General features: G+C 42.3%; 2 protein-coding genes and 1 long non-coding RNA gene across 5 annotated transcripts in view; 1 reads left to right on the top strand and 2 right to left on the bottom strand.

Moving 5' to 3' along the window:
- The window catches only part of LOC122413040 (facilitated trehalose transporter Tret1-like), a 25,477-nt gene extending 19,474 nt beyond the window's left edge, over positions 1-6,003 (bottom strand). The window contains exon 1 of the mRNA XM_043423116.1: positions 5,687-6,003. Within this exon, the coding sequence (XP_043279051.1) occupies positions 5,687-5,995 (309 nt within the window). The 5' untranslated portion in view covers positions 5,996-6,003. The remainder of the gene's footprint in view (positions 1-5,686) is intronic.
- Positions 5,338-12,388, top strand: dtr (defective transmitter release). Of its 3 annotated transcripts, none has more exons than XM_043423115.1 (8): positions 5,338-5,393; positions 9,254-9,416; positions 9,728-10,187; positions 10,306-10,397; positions 10,474-10,841; positions 10,942-11,105; positions 11,228-11,313; positions 11,386-12,388. In XM_043423115.1, exons 3-8 carry the CDS (start codon positions 9,763-9,765, stop codon positions 12,366-12,368), a joined length of 2,118 nt encoding a protein of 705 aa, XP_043279050.1. In that variant the 5' UTR covers positions 5,338-5,393; positions 9,254-9,416; positions 9,728-9,762; the 3' UTR covers positions 12,369-12,388. The 3 variants fall into 3 exon arrangements, with proteins under 3 accessions (XP_043279050.1, XP_043279049.1, XP_043279048.1); XM_043423114.1 differs by having other exon boundaries at positions 5,377-5,643; XM_043423113.1 differs by lacking the exon at positions 5,338-5,393 and adding an exon at positions 5,822-5,957.
- LOC122413053 (uncharacterized) lies at positions 6,383-9,258 on the bottom strand. Its single transcript, XR_006261482.1, has 2 exons — positions 7,721-9,258; positions 6,383-7,571 (listed from the first exon to the last, which is right to left on the bottom strand). It is a non-coding gene; the product is annotated as an uncharacterized lncRNA (long non-coding RNA).

Here is a 12,388-nt window from a genome sequence, read left to right as displayed (position 1 = left end):
ACTACAGTATTTTAGCCGGGGACGAATGAAATTTGGGGTTTAGACAAATCAATGGCTTGTAATATCATTCGTCACGAGATGAGTTTAAAAGATTTACTTACAATTTCGAATTGATAACTCTGACATTAATTTCAAGTGAGTATATTTTTAATTAGGGAGTAAAAATCGAGCCAATTTAGAGTAAAATGCGATCCTGCGGGCATGGTCTACCTTGAATTGACAGAAAAAAGGTTGCAGATCAGTACGCAATTGGTTTTGTACCCCCGTTCAGTATACCGAGCGAATTCGGTTTGGTTGCGAGCGTGTTTTCAGCCCTCGGGGCCGCCTACCCCCTTAACCCTAGAACGCATGACTGGGGTGTGAGCACACCCCACGCGAACTTCAAACTACGCTCCCGTCCTAACAAGCGACATTATCGACTGATTATCGACCGATTTTTTTATATATAAATTCAATTGAAATTAGTTTTATCGTATATCATTCTTTTCGTTATAAAAAAACGAAGAAAATGGTGTAGGATAAAGTCAGTTCAGCATCGTAGGACCGGATTTATAAGCAGAAAAGGAGTGGGGTGCGTTCAAACCCCGGTCATGAGGTTGAGGGTATGAAAAAAGGCACATGAGGTGTAGGGTTAATTTTTGAAAAATCATTCAATTTCAACAATTTTCTCATCCACGGATTGTTTTTTTTGGCTGAGCTCCCTCTCGAAGCGTCCACCAAAATGAAGGGATTAATGGAAAGCGAAATTGGCGATTCGATCGGGCTGGTAATTGCTCAACGACGTTCGATTCCATTCCTCTTTCCACGGTCCAACTGTGAGCTTCGTTTTGGAAATTTGTTCCATGTTTTCCACGGAAAAAGCGGCGAAAAATGCGTCCGCTTGCGTAATTGACGATTCCGAGGGTCGGTGTCGATCTCGAATCCCGTAGACTTTGTACCCGTTCGATGATAGAAAATCGCGATCTAAATAGAGTGCGACGATTTCATGCTTTATGTATATATAACGGTCCGGCGACAGGCGCCTTTGGTACGTCCTGCGAAAAAAAGGCTCGAGCAGCCGTTTGAGCCTTGACGATCGCCCGAGCCGCATCCCCGCAAATATCGCATGCGAATTTATTTATTCGATGTCGGAAGAACACCGCGATCGTCGATCTTTTACATAAGCCTTCATCTAAGCGCGTTATGCATAAGTACGCGAGCTGCGTTCCGTATAAATGTCTCATGTAAAGCGTGGTCCGAGCCTCGCAGAGTTTCACGGCGATCCGGTAAAAGCGATGGCGACGGAAAAGACTCGTTAGAAATAGAGGCTTCGGGCTAAGCTAATTGAGTCAGTCGAACGAAGCTCGAATGAAATGCCGCCGTCGTTTCTCCCGAATTCCAATTCCCGAGTTACGTCAAAAGGCAGAGCAACTGCGATGTTTTATGCGCAAACATTGTGCAAGAGCGCTCGCACCCGAGATGAGCGTCTTCTTTCAATGCCAGAGTGCCCGCTTCGCAACGAACTGTTTTGCACACCTCGTTCACGACCGACCCATTTTTAACGTCCCGCGAGCCTCTTTCTCGGTCGAAAATCGCATCGCTCGGATCGAAACTCCTTTGGATGTTTGACGAGCGAGTTTTAAAAGCTCAGCATCATCGCGACTCCCAACCGCGATCAACAGTCATAACCGAACGTTCCAATCAGCCGTTTCAATGTGCATCGCTATTTTCACGTTTTTGAGGTCATCCATTATTACCAAGTTAGACCTACAAAATTATGAGATTCAAAAGCGCCGAGTTCGTCTACTGCGAGAAGGTCATTCCGACCGAACGAAAACTCCCTCCCTGACTGCGAAACTCAGCCAAATTTTCTCGACTTTTTTTTATCTCGCACTTTCCCACCGACTGCTCGACCTTTTTTGTCGACCTTCCGATCCGACGAGTCAAATAAACCAACGGAGATGCGGCTTTGGGAAAAAAAAATCGTCGAAAACTGTTTTCCCGAGTGACGCAAACCGAGTCCGAAATTCGAAACACCACACATTGCACGTTAAACGGGTCACGAGGCCTCTCTCTGACGAGATGTCATTCAGCATCGCCATTAAACGAGCAAAAATGCACTTGACTCGTTCTCAATTCCCACCTCGATTTCCTTCCATAATCATCGAATTTGTAGATGGATTAATATTCGCTATGCAACATTACGCGACGATATTTTTTTTAGGCAAAGACGAACACGTGCTGGATAGATTTGCTAAATTTGGATGCTAGTTTCCGCACGTAGTTTAGCAGCAAATTCATTGTTGGATATATCGACTTTTCTCTGACACTAGTCACTCCGCACGTGAAAGTCGTACACGCATGAAAAGTTATTGAATTTTTTCGTTGGTTATATCCAAGATTTCGGGAAAAAAAATCGATCGTTTTATCTCGTGGATATATTCAAGAATACACGCGTATTTTAGTTTTTGAACCTTACCGTTGAAAATCGGCTGAAATATTAAAAAATTTCTGACGAAAAATCATTCAGATTACGCACGACAAATGGATTATTGGTAACGTTTATTTGGCAACGCTCCACTCGATATATGTTCACACGCGACGTTGGTTCGACCTTTTGGTCATATTTTGTCGTTCGTTTGCTTCGCCACGTTTTTTTGTCACTTTTTACAAAACGACCATTTCTATTTCGGTAAACTTTTTTGTCGTTGATTTTTTCATTTTCCTCAACTGCAATACCACTGTGGACAGTAAACTCACTTCATAACCTATAAAATTTGTAAACAGCAGTGGCGCCGTGACATCTACAGCAGCAGCAGCAGCTGTTGCACGGCGCTAGTCAAAATGAACTCTGCAGACGTTTTTTGTTATAATAAAATTGTATAAAAATGTTGGTTCTCTAACGATAATATTTCTAATAAAATTATTATTTCGAAGTAAGTTTCGTCTTTTGAAATTTTCGAAAAATATAGTTGGTGCAAAAATCACGTAGTCGTCACCCTTCTATATACCTTACACACGAATTGGAGGTGAAAAATTACTGTGAAACTGTCGCAGCAGCGGAACGATCAAAAATGTTCTCATTGACGAAAATTTCCATAATTCGCGCCACTTTGCAGAGCCAGAAAAACTTCTTTTGTTATCAAATCATGAATGTTTACGAGAAAATAAAACGTGAAGGACGTCGTTTCAAGACGGCTGAAGGAAACTCGAAGAAAATTTATAATGAAATGTCAACCGAGTCGAATTTTAGTCGTTTAAAAAGCTTTTTCGTTCGAAATATTCGAAATTTTTTCCAAAACTGTTTTGAGAATTTGTTACGAACGTTTTTGGAATGAGTTCAAGAATGGAAGAAAATTGAATTTTTATAAAAAACAAAAAGTAACGAAATTAAAAATTTGGCATTTTTACCTAAATTCGATGCTTATTTCTGCCCGTTTTTTTGCAGGCACGCGCACAGGAATAACAGTGCGGAGCTCGGAGATCAACGTTCGACGGATATGGGACGTTCCACCGAAATTTACAATTTTATATTTCGTTCGAAGGGAAATTTAATTCTGAATAAATTTGTAAATTTGACTTTCTCCATTAAAAAAAAAAAAAAAAATCCTTCATTTCTTCGTTATTTTAGTCAACGTGATTAGATGACGAACCACTGGAGAGGGCGAAAGAAAAAGCAGTCCAGAGCGAGGTCATGGCCACCGTACGTCGAAGCTCGATCTTTCGAAAAATGTTCGTGAGTATGTTTTTAAAATATCCATTTAACATGTACGCACGTCGGATGCCGTGGAAGGACCAAATAAACAATATACATGAGACTCCGACGGAGACACAGGGCATTCTAAATAATTTGGATATCTCATCGATTTATTCAAGATGGCCCTCTGCTTTCGTCACTGCAATGACAGTCTCGCGAATCCGTATACGCGCGAATAAAAGATCAACGCAATTTGACTTTCAAATTTTTCAGCTGTATACAAACACGCATTTTTTAGAAGCTGTTCTAAATTTTTGTCTTCCTTTAATTTATCTTTTTAGCACTCTCACAATTTTAAACTGCACACACTCGACGAGAAAAAGGAATCAAAATTCCGAGGATAACCTTTCCGACGAGAAACCTTGATAGAAGTGCTTTTGTGCTAATTTTCTCCCTGAAAAACTAACCTCTTTTCTCGCGGCCTCACCAAAATGAAATGAACGATGCTCCTTCCACGGTAATAACTTTATCGATCCTAATAATCGTCATCTCAAATAATTGAGCGGTCCGTTTTCATCTCTCTCGTACATATGCGCCGAAGAACTAGTCGCGCGATAAAGATCTTTCACTATAAGTTGTTCAAATTCTCGGAATCGAGCACATTTTGTACGTCAGAGCTTCTCGCCAATTTTTTCGCTCTTCGCGCGATCTCAACGCTTCGCGGTCCGCGAGGACCTCCGTACAATGTTGTCATATCACAATATCGTTGCGATCGATCGAACAAATATGTGAAATTTTTAATCAGAGATTATCGTCAATTGGGCAATAAAATGTTCGGGTGTTATGCATTAAAAAGTAGTGAAAGTACAATTTCTTTTATTTCGGATACTTTGACACCCGGCAAGTTAGGTGTACAATCCTAACCTCAAAAGAGCTTCGAACTTCGAACGGCATCGTTGCGCTTTGCGCACAGTGACGTGCGTCGAGACAAAAAGAGAAACAAAATGGTGAAAACTTACCGTTCAGTGGTTAGCTGGCTGAAAACCGAAAAAAACAAATAAGCAGTACTTTCCAACGCGTTGACGACACGACAGAAAATTCAACAATCAAACTGTTTCGATAAAAGTTCCATATTGTCGACTGACGTTTTTTTTCATCGCAATTTAGTCATTTTATTGATGGATCTCGCTTTATTTAATTGATCTTTTTGAGCTGGGAAGCGAGTAAATATTCATATCCAGTTAATTCGTTTATCGAAAACATGACACTATCTTCGTAGACGTAAACAGAATTCCTGAAAATACATTAGTTTTTCACACCGCTCGCCGGAGCCCTTAATCCCACTAGTTGACGCGACAAAGAATCGAGTGTGATCGAAATGACGTGAGTTGTGAGAACCCGCTCGCATTGGTTGTGACTGAAAGAAAGTTTGTCTCCGTGACCTGTGAAGTGTCCTGACTATTTTTCTCTATTAAAAAAAGTGAATTTAATAAAAAAAATGGAGTGGATGAAAAAAATGTGCTGTCTGCGAGGTCAGAGTGACGAAATTTAGTGCAAGTATGAAAAGCAGGAGGTGAAAAAAGAAGAAAGCAATTCCAAGAGCAATAAAAAAAACGCAAAGTATGGTCGCCGAGTCTTGACCGTCGGCGGTCAAGGCCAACGTGTTCCTCCTCGTTCTTCGATCAAGCTGAGCGTGCACGACGTTCGTAAAAGTGAGGTACGTGTACGATACATCGCGATCTCTCGCTCGGCCGATTACCCCGGAACTACTTGTGGAACGCAGCGTTCGAAGACACACATGTCACCGGCAGCAGGCGCAATGCACTCGAATGTTGCGACGACGAGCGTCGTAGCTCGGGTGTTGGTGGAATGCGGTCCAACTTGGGCGATACACAACATCGAGAGAAAAGTAGCATCCATCATCATCAGCGTAATCGTATAAAAGCGATTCGAACACTCATAATGACGTAATTTCACTAGAAATATCATTGACACACTAAATAAACTTACCGTTTCGAGATTCGTATTCGATAGAATGTGTCGGATGCTTCTAGAAATGCGATCCTCATTTACGGCCAATGACATTCGAACGTCGTCTATTTTAGTTACGTAGGAATTGAAACAACAAAAACTCTCCATCTTGATTTCTCTCGAACGCCTCTTTTCGTCTTTCTCCGCGAGGCGTCGCATCGTATGATGCAATCGTAAATACGTGACTGTCCGCCGCATCGACTCATCGACAACAAACGAGCCCCTCCCACCGAGCCGGGAAGATACGATGGTATGTGTGTCGGTTATAGAATTGACGAAATATTCCATCAACAATGTCCCATTAACGGACGAAAACAGATCTCGATCTCGCGGACGCTTGACGATGGAGAAATTCGGTCGACTGATAAATGATGGAGGCCCTGGTGACGCTCGCATCGAAATAATGCGCGAGAACGCGGACACTTTGTGCGTCATAGGATCTCCTTGAAGATATCGATATATACAGCGCTCAATTATATCATCCATACATGTTTTTCGATTCCATGCTAACCTGTACGGTTAAATGACTAAATTTGTTTCCTCATTTGCGAAAAACATCGTTGTTCACCCTCCCAATCGACTTTTCAAATCTTTTGTGGCTCGATCTAATGAAGAAATAAAATAGAAAAAGATTTCGATCTTTCGTGGTGCGGTTCAATAAAGTACGCGAAGATCCACTTTTTTTGCGGTAAACTTTAATTATTACATTTACAATTTTGAGTTTTAATACACGGTACCCTAATACGGAAGAACTCACAATAATATTAATTGTCAAAAAATTTTACAGCTGCGATTGAACTTCAGGCAATTGACCATCCCTTTTTCTCGGTGCCATTACACCGATTAATAAACTTTCTTTTGCACAATAAAAATGTTTTCTAGGTTATGTGTACTCGAAGAAGTGTCGGACTCGCGATCATTAACTGTAGTCAAGTTGAAGTATAAATTTTATCGTCTATGATATTTTTAAAGCATTTTATTACATTCTTGTGATAAAAATATTCTCAATGTAAGTGTTTGTTAATTTTATTAACAATTTAGACTTGAAATTAATCAACATAAAGTAGTTGCAAACTTGACTAGTCATGGAACGACCGAACGCGTTGAAATGTGTCATTTTTTGAGGTTAGAAAATTCGTGACCCCAACTTTTCGCATCTCCCTCGTCAAGTAGATAATTCCAACTACTTTTTTGCAACGAACTTTGTCACAGTGTTGATCATACACCCTTGCAAATCGACTGATATTCGAAAAGATGGAAAATCGACGAAAGTTTTATAAAAATAGTGTACGAACTTTTTCTGTCTTTCGCCTTTCGCTACTTCTAATATAACTTCTGTTCTCTCTCACAAAAAGAAGAGAAAATCGAAGAGAGATCTCCCGAATGATAAATGCCTGAAATCTGTTTCTCCGATCCTTGCCAAGCCTCATCAACCATTCGCTTTTCGCTTTTCTCATTTTATTCACTGCCTCTTCGTCTTCGTCTCCTCCTCTGTCACATCCTCCCCGGCGAGAGTATCCAAGATCGAGAAAATAGATGAGAATATTCAATGTCGATTCTCTCTTTCTCCGAATAACCAAGCGTCCATGTCCAAGTAACCTGCTGCTTGAGACGAGTCGCGACCAAGAATCGATCTCAAGGCGGAAGAAGATCGCTTCGGGACTCGCTTCATCCCAGGAGTCGTGCCTCGATGTTCTCTGGGTCAAAGGATGAGTCGTGCAACGTCAAGTCTACGATACGCAAGGAGGTTCGTCTTTTGGGGCTTGAGCCTGCCCGTTTCTTCGTCTACTTCGTTCGGGATGAACCCTTTCGTCCTAGTATTTTGGGAAAACAATAATTTGCCCCGAGTTGCCCTTCGGTAACTCTAAAAATCCAGAAATTTTCTGTACAAATGATTTGGCATTGAGTTTTAGACTTTTTTTTCGTACCAGAAGCACGGAGCTCGTATTATTTAAGGCTCTTTTGTCTTTCTACGGTTTTTCGAGCGGGCTGATAAAAATCGGCGATTCCTACCTGTCCGCGTGGGCCTTAACGGTATACTTTCTATTCCGGGAGTCCTCATGTTTTCCTCTCCCTCGAAAAATCCGTTGGCGGAAGATTCAATCACATTTATTATTTGCATGCTCAAATGTGACGATTAGGCCACGTGGGTTCTCGGAGATGACGAATCGTGGCACACACTTGCGAAAGGGCTCGAGGTTCGCGAAATTCAGCCATTTATTCGAGAAATAAATTCGTCCATTCGTCCCGAATGTGAGAAAAAAGTGTTCTTTTTGTTCAATGAATTCTCCTCATTTGGCCATTCCCGCGGAATATCTCCAACGGCTGACTTCGGTGTTAGATATTCCATAATAAAAATGATGAAAACTGAAAATTTCGAACGCTCAATTTTCGCACGCAGCGAATCCAAATGATATTGAAATTTATGAATGAAGCATTTGATAGAATTTATAGCAAGCTCCGAAGCCACGAACCACCGGCGATATATAAACAATAAAGGCTCGACCTATCCGCGCTATTCAAACGTATCGACGAGTCTCAGGGTCGCTAGTACCATCCTCGCCCGAGTATCAATTATTTATGAATTTTCCAGCGCGCGCGCGCGCGCTCCCGAGCCTCTGCAATAATATTCCCAGGCGTTAGACCTGAGCGAAGGAGTGGCAGATAAAATAATCCTCTCGTGATCTCGAAGCGATCTGAAGCTGCATGTTTTCTCGTCGATTGTTAGACGCGAGGGAAAGGAATGGAAGGAGGGAGAAAGAGAGAAAATTCTATCTATAGAGGGCCGATTTCCGGTTCACCGGAAGCCGATATTCGTTTGAATAATTTAGCCCGAAAGAGCATCTCATGGAAATTGGAAAAAATGCGCGCCCTCGAAGCACGGAATTAAAAAAATACGGGCACGAAGCACGCTGAAAAATGTCCTGATCGATGATCCCATTGGACGAAATAACTCGTCGTTTTATCATTGTTGTTAGTATTATTATTATTGCCGTGAGCATTTGATCGTTTCGTCGATCGTTGACTGTCGAGTGAATTAATGCCGACGCGCAGTATCCGCACATCGAGATATCTTGCGCGAGGATTATTTTACTACGGCGACCGCCGCGGAGAAAATTTCTGTGGCAAATACTCTCGTGAGAGAATTGTCAAACAGACAGCGAGGAAAAAATGAAGAATCGTCAAAGTAGCATGTGGAATAAAAGAATGAAAATAAAAAAAAAATTAGTATCGGAAGAAAAAGAAGCAGAAGAACGGAGAGGAACAAAACGGTCAGTTCTCCATCGAACGTAGAGTGAACAAAACAACGCGACTGGCGATATACGAAACACACGCACGCGATCTACGCGCAAGCGGCGTGTTTACGGTTGCCATGACGAGCGAGTTTCCGGCGGATTACGCAAGCCCCCAATACCTCGCTCGCCCGACCGAACGAACGAACAACCTTTTTTCTTCTCACCCTCTCGCAATTTTTCTCTCCCCCCCCCCCCTTCTCTCTCAAACACGAGACAGTCGCTCAAACGTTCCATTTTTTTTTTTTGACAGATTGAATTTTCACGAGTGCGCATCGTATCTCTGTGATTTTATCATCGAGGTGTCCCTCGTACGCCGTCAGAGAAGAATCGTACCAAGACAGACCACCTTGAAGATATACCGTTCGTCGTCGTCGTCGTCGAGTCTTCTTACCTTATATCTCTTCCCGATTAAGGTACGAAATCCACTTACACTGACCCTGACCTATATCTCCACCCCCAGCTCGAATAATATTTTTCGCGGTCCGAAATTTCTCCACTTACGCGCCTCGCACACTACTTTCGATCACGATCCAGCCAATTAATTTTGTGTCAACGTCTCACGAATTACGGAACCGTAATCCTGCTGCGACTCGATTCTTCACCCTGACCTGCTTTAACCCCCAGCCGAGCTGTCAATTTGGTAAAAGTGTCGAAAAATTGAAAAAAAACTTTGTTCGCTCGATCGAATCGCGCTTCGTGAATAACGTTATTTTTCTTTTTTCAGAATCCACCGAAAGCCTGGTACTCGCGAAACGAAAAATGGACGTGGCCGAAATGTTGAACGAATTGGAGAGGAATTCCGAAATCCCGAAAAACGAGGAAGAAGCCCTGCTCCTTATCAAAATCATCGCCATCGAAAAAGAACGAATTGAGAGAGAAAAGAACGAGGCTTTGAACAAACTCGATCTCGAGCTGCTCGACTCTCAAACGCCCTCGACAACCAACAGCGAACACGAAATGCCCGTTACTCACTCAGAGGCGAACACAGATTTGAACAAGCGCGAAGCGGTCCCCTGCCATTTCGAAGAAAATCGAAAAAATTTGGGTCGTCCGACGGATGAAAACGACGAAAGTCTCGCAGCTCCGAGCGACAATGATGATTCGAGCCTCGACGACGATTACGAAGAACCTGATTACGTCCAAGACAAAATCTACGATTTCGATGACAAAAAGCATGGGATTAGGTGAGAAAACATTTTTTTATTCTATGAATGGAACAAAAAGTCGGCTATTTATGCAGAAAAAAAAACAGAATTTTCAAGCTTCTTCAATATCGTCACTATCGAAATATTTATTTTGCAGAATGACAGAAAAACTGATAAAGGATCATTGCAAAAAAGAGCGCCTTTATCAGACTCCCCACCTGAACGACGTTTTGTTCCTGCACTACAAAGGTCAGTGGAAAAAAAACGTTCGTTTTCGTTTTCTCGTTCGTTTCAACGTCGCTGAGACCTCGTTATGACTCTTCAGGCTTCTCCTTCATCGAAAACCTCATGAAATACACGGGTCTGAAGACCTTGTGGCTGGAGAACAATGGTATTCAAGAATTAGCGAATCTGGACAACCAGAAAGAGCTCAAGTGTCTTTATCTCCATCACAATCTCATAAGCAAAATCGAGAATCTCGAGGCTCTCAGTAAACTCGACACGCTCAATCTGTCCTACAATACCATACGGAAAATCGAAAATCTCGATCAACTGAAGCACCTCAATACGCTCAATCTAGCGCACAATTATTTACAAAGCCTCGAAGACATCGAACATCTTCGGTTGCTCGAAGCTCTCTCGATCCTCGACCTTTCACACAATCGTCTCGACGAGCCAGTTGGCGTTACCGAGGTTTCTCCCCTCAAAATCTCTTTTTTGTGCGACTCAGAAATCCCATGATGACAATGTTTTTAAATATATTTTGCATCGTAAAAACGCGATTGAGTTTTAGGTTCTGAGCTCCATGAGATCTTTGAGCGTAGTGACTTTGACCGGAAATCCGGTCGTCAAATGCATCGCGAATTATCGAAAAACCATGATTTTGGGCTGCAAGAAGCTTCATTACCTCGACGAGAGACCAGTTTTTCCGAGAGACCGTGCTTGTGCCGAAGCTTGGTATGTTTTTTTTCGAAAATCTACAAAAAGTCCTGACAATTATCGACTTTAAAGCGGAACTCGATACTCTGGCTAAATACGAGTGGAATGACGTTTGATGAATCGATTAATTTTCAACCCAGGGAACGGGGAGGACACGAGGAAGAAATGGCCGAGAGAAAGAGGTGGATCGAAGCCGAGCAGCAAAAAATCAACGAAAGTGTGCAAGGTAATTGGCAACTCGATGAAATTTCTTTATAATTCGGTGAAAATTTATTTAACGATTCGTAAATTATTGAAGCATTGATGAGAAAGCGAAAAAGCATCGTGCCAGTTTACGAGGGATCGGAGGAGAGTGCGAAGATCGAGGAAGATGCGTCCGAGGTTGAAGAAAGCAAAGAACTTTTGGTTCTTGAGAATAAATGCGCGAAGTCAGAAGCCCGGTTGGCAACGCCATCGGACAGCGAAGGTTCGAGTGACGATGAGAAGACCGAAGAAACTGAAAGAATCATGGAAAGCGAGGACGGTGCGATTAGAAAATTTGTCGAAGAAATTCAAACGATGGAGCACCGTCGGCCAGTCGTTTCCGAAGAAAACGTTCGAGTGGAAAATTCCTCAGAAGCCAAAACCGTAACGATCCGAATCGAGGACGATGATAAAAAATCAGGAGAAGCCGAAATCGTGGGAGATCCGGGGATCGACGTGACGGAAAGCGAAGAAATTTCAATTCCAACCAAGTTGAGCGAGATTCGTCAAGGGATGAAAGACTTTCGCGACCAAATGTGTAAATTCGATAAGGAAAATAAAATCGTTTACAATAAAAACGGAGAAATTGAACGTATTTGGGGACACGAGAGCATATCAGAGTGGAAAAATGCGATCGAACCGATGCCCGATTCGTCGAGTTCACTTTCTTCGAACCTGAGGGTCGAAGAAGAAGCCTCCGAAATTTTGGAAAATCCATTCAAATTGACGGGAGAATCACCAAAATCGAGGATTGTCGAAACCATAAGAGCAACTAAAAGCGACGAGTCCATCGGAAGAAATCATCATTCCGCGGATAATCAAATCCGAACATCGTGCCAAGCAATGACAGAAGGAAAGACTATTCGTCCCGAAGAGTTGCTGTCAAATGTCGAAAATTTATCAGATTATTCGATTAAAATCGAAGAAAGTAGAATCAGCGAAGCAACTAAGCCGATTGAAAGCCCCGGCGATTGCCGAGTGTCGAAAAAAAGTTTAGAAATGATCTTGGCACTCGGTGGTGACGAAAAAAACGAATAAAGTTAACGACTCGATCGAGA

This window comes from Venturia canescens, chromosome 7, assembly GCF_019457755.1.
Source record: "Venturia canescens isolate UGA chromosome 7, ASM1945775v1, whole genome shotgun sequence".
Classification (NCBI taxonomy): domain Eukaryota; kingdom Metazoa; phylum Arthropoda; class Insecta; order Hymenoptera; family Ichneumonidae; genus Venturia; species Venturia canescens.
Note: the sequence above shows the minus strand (reverse complement) of the source record. Positions and strands in the feature narration are given on the sequence as shown.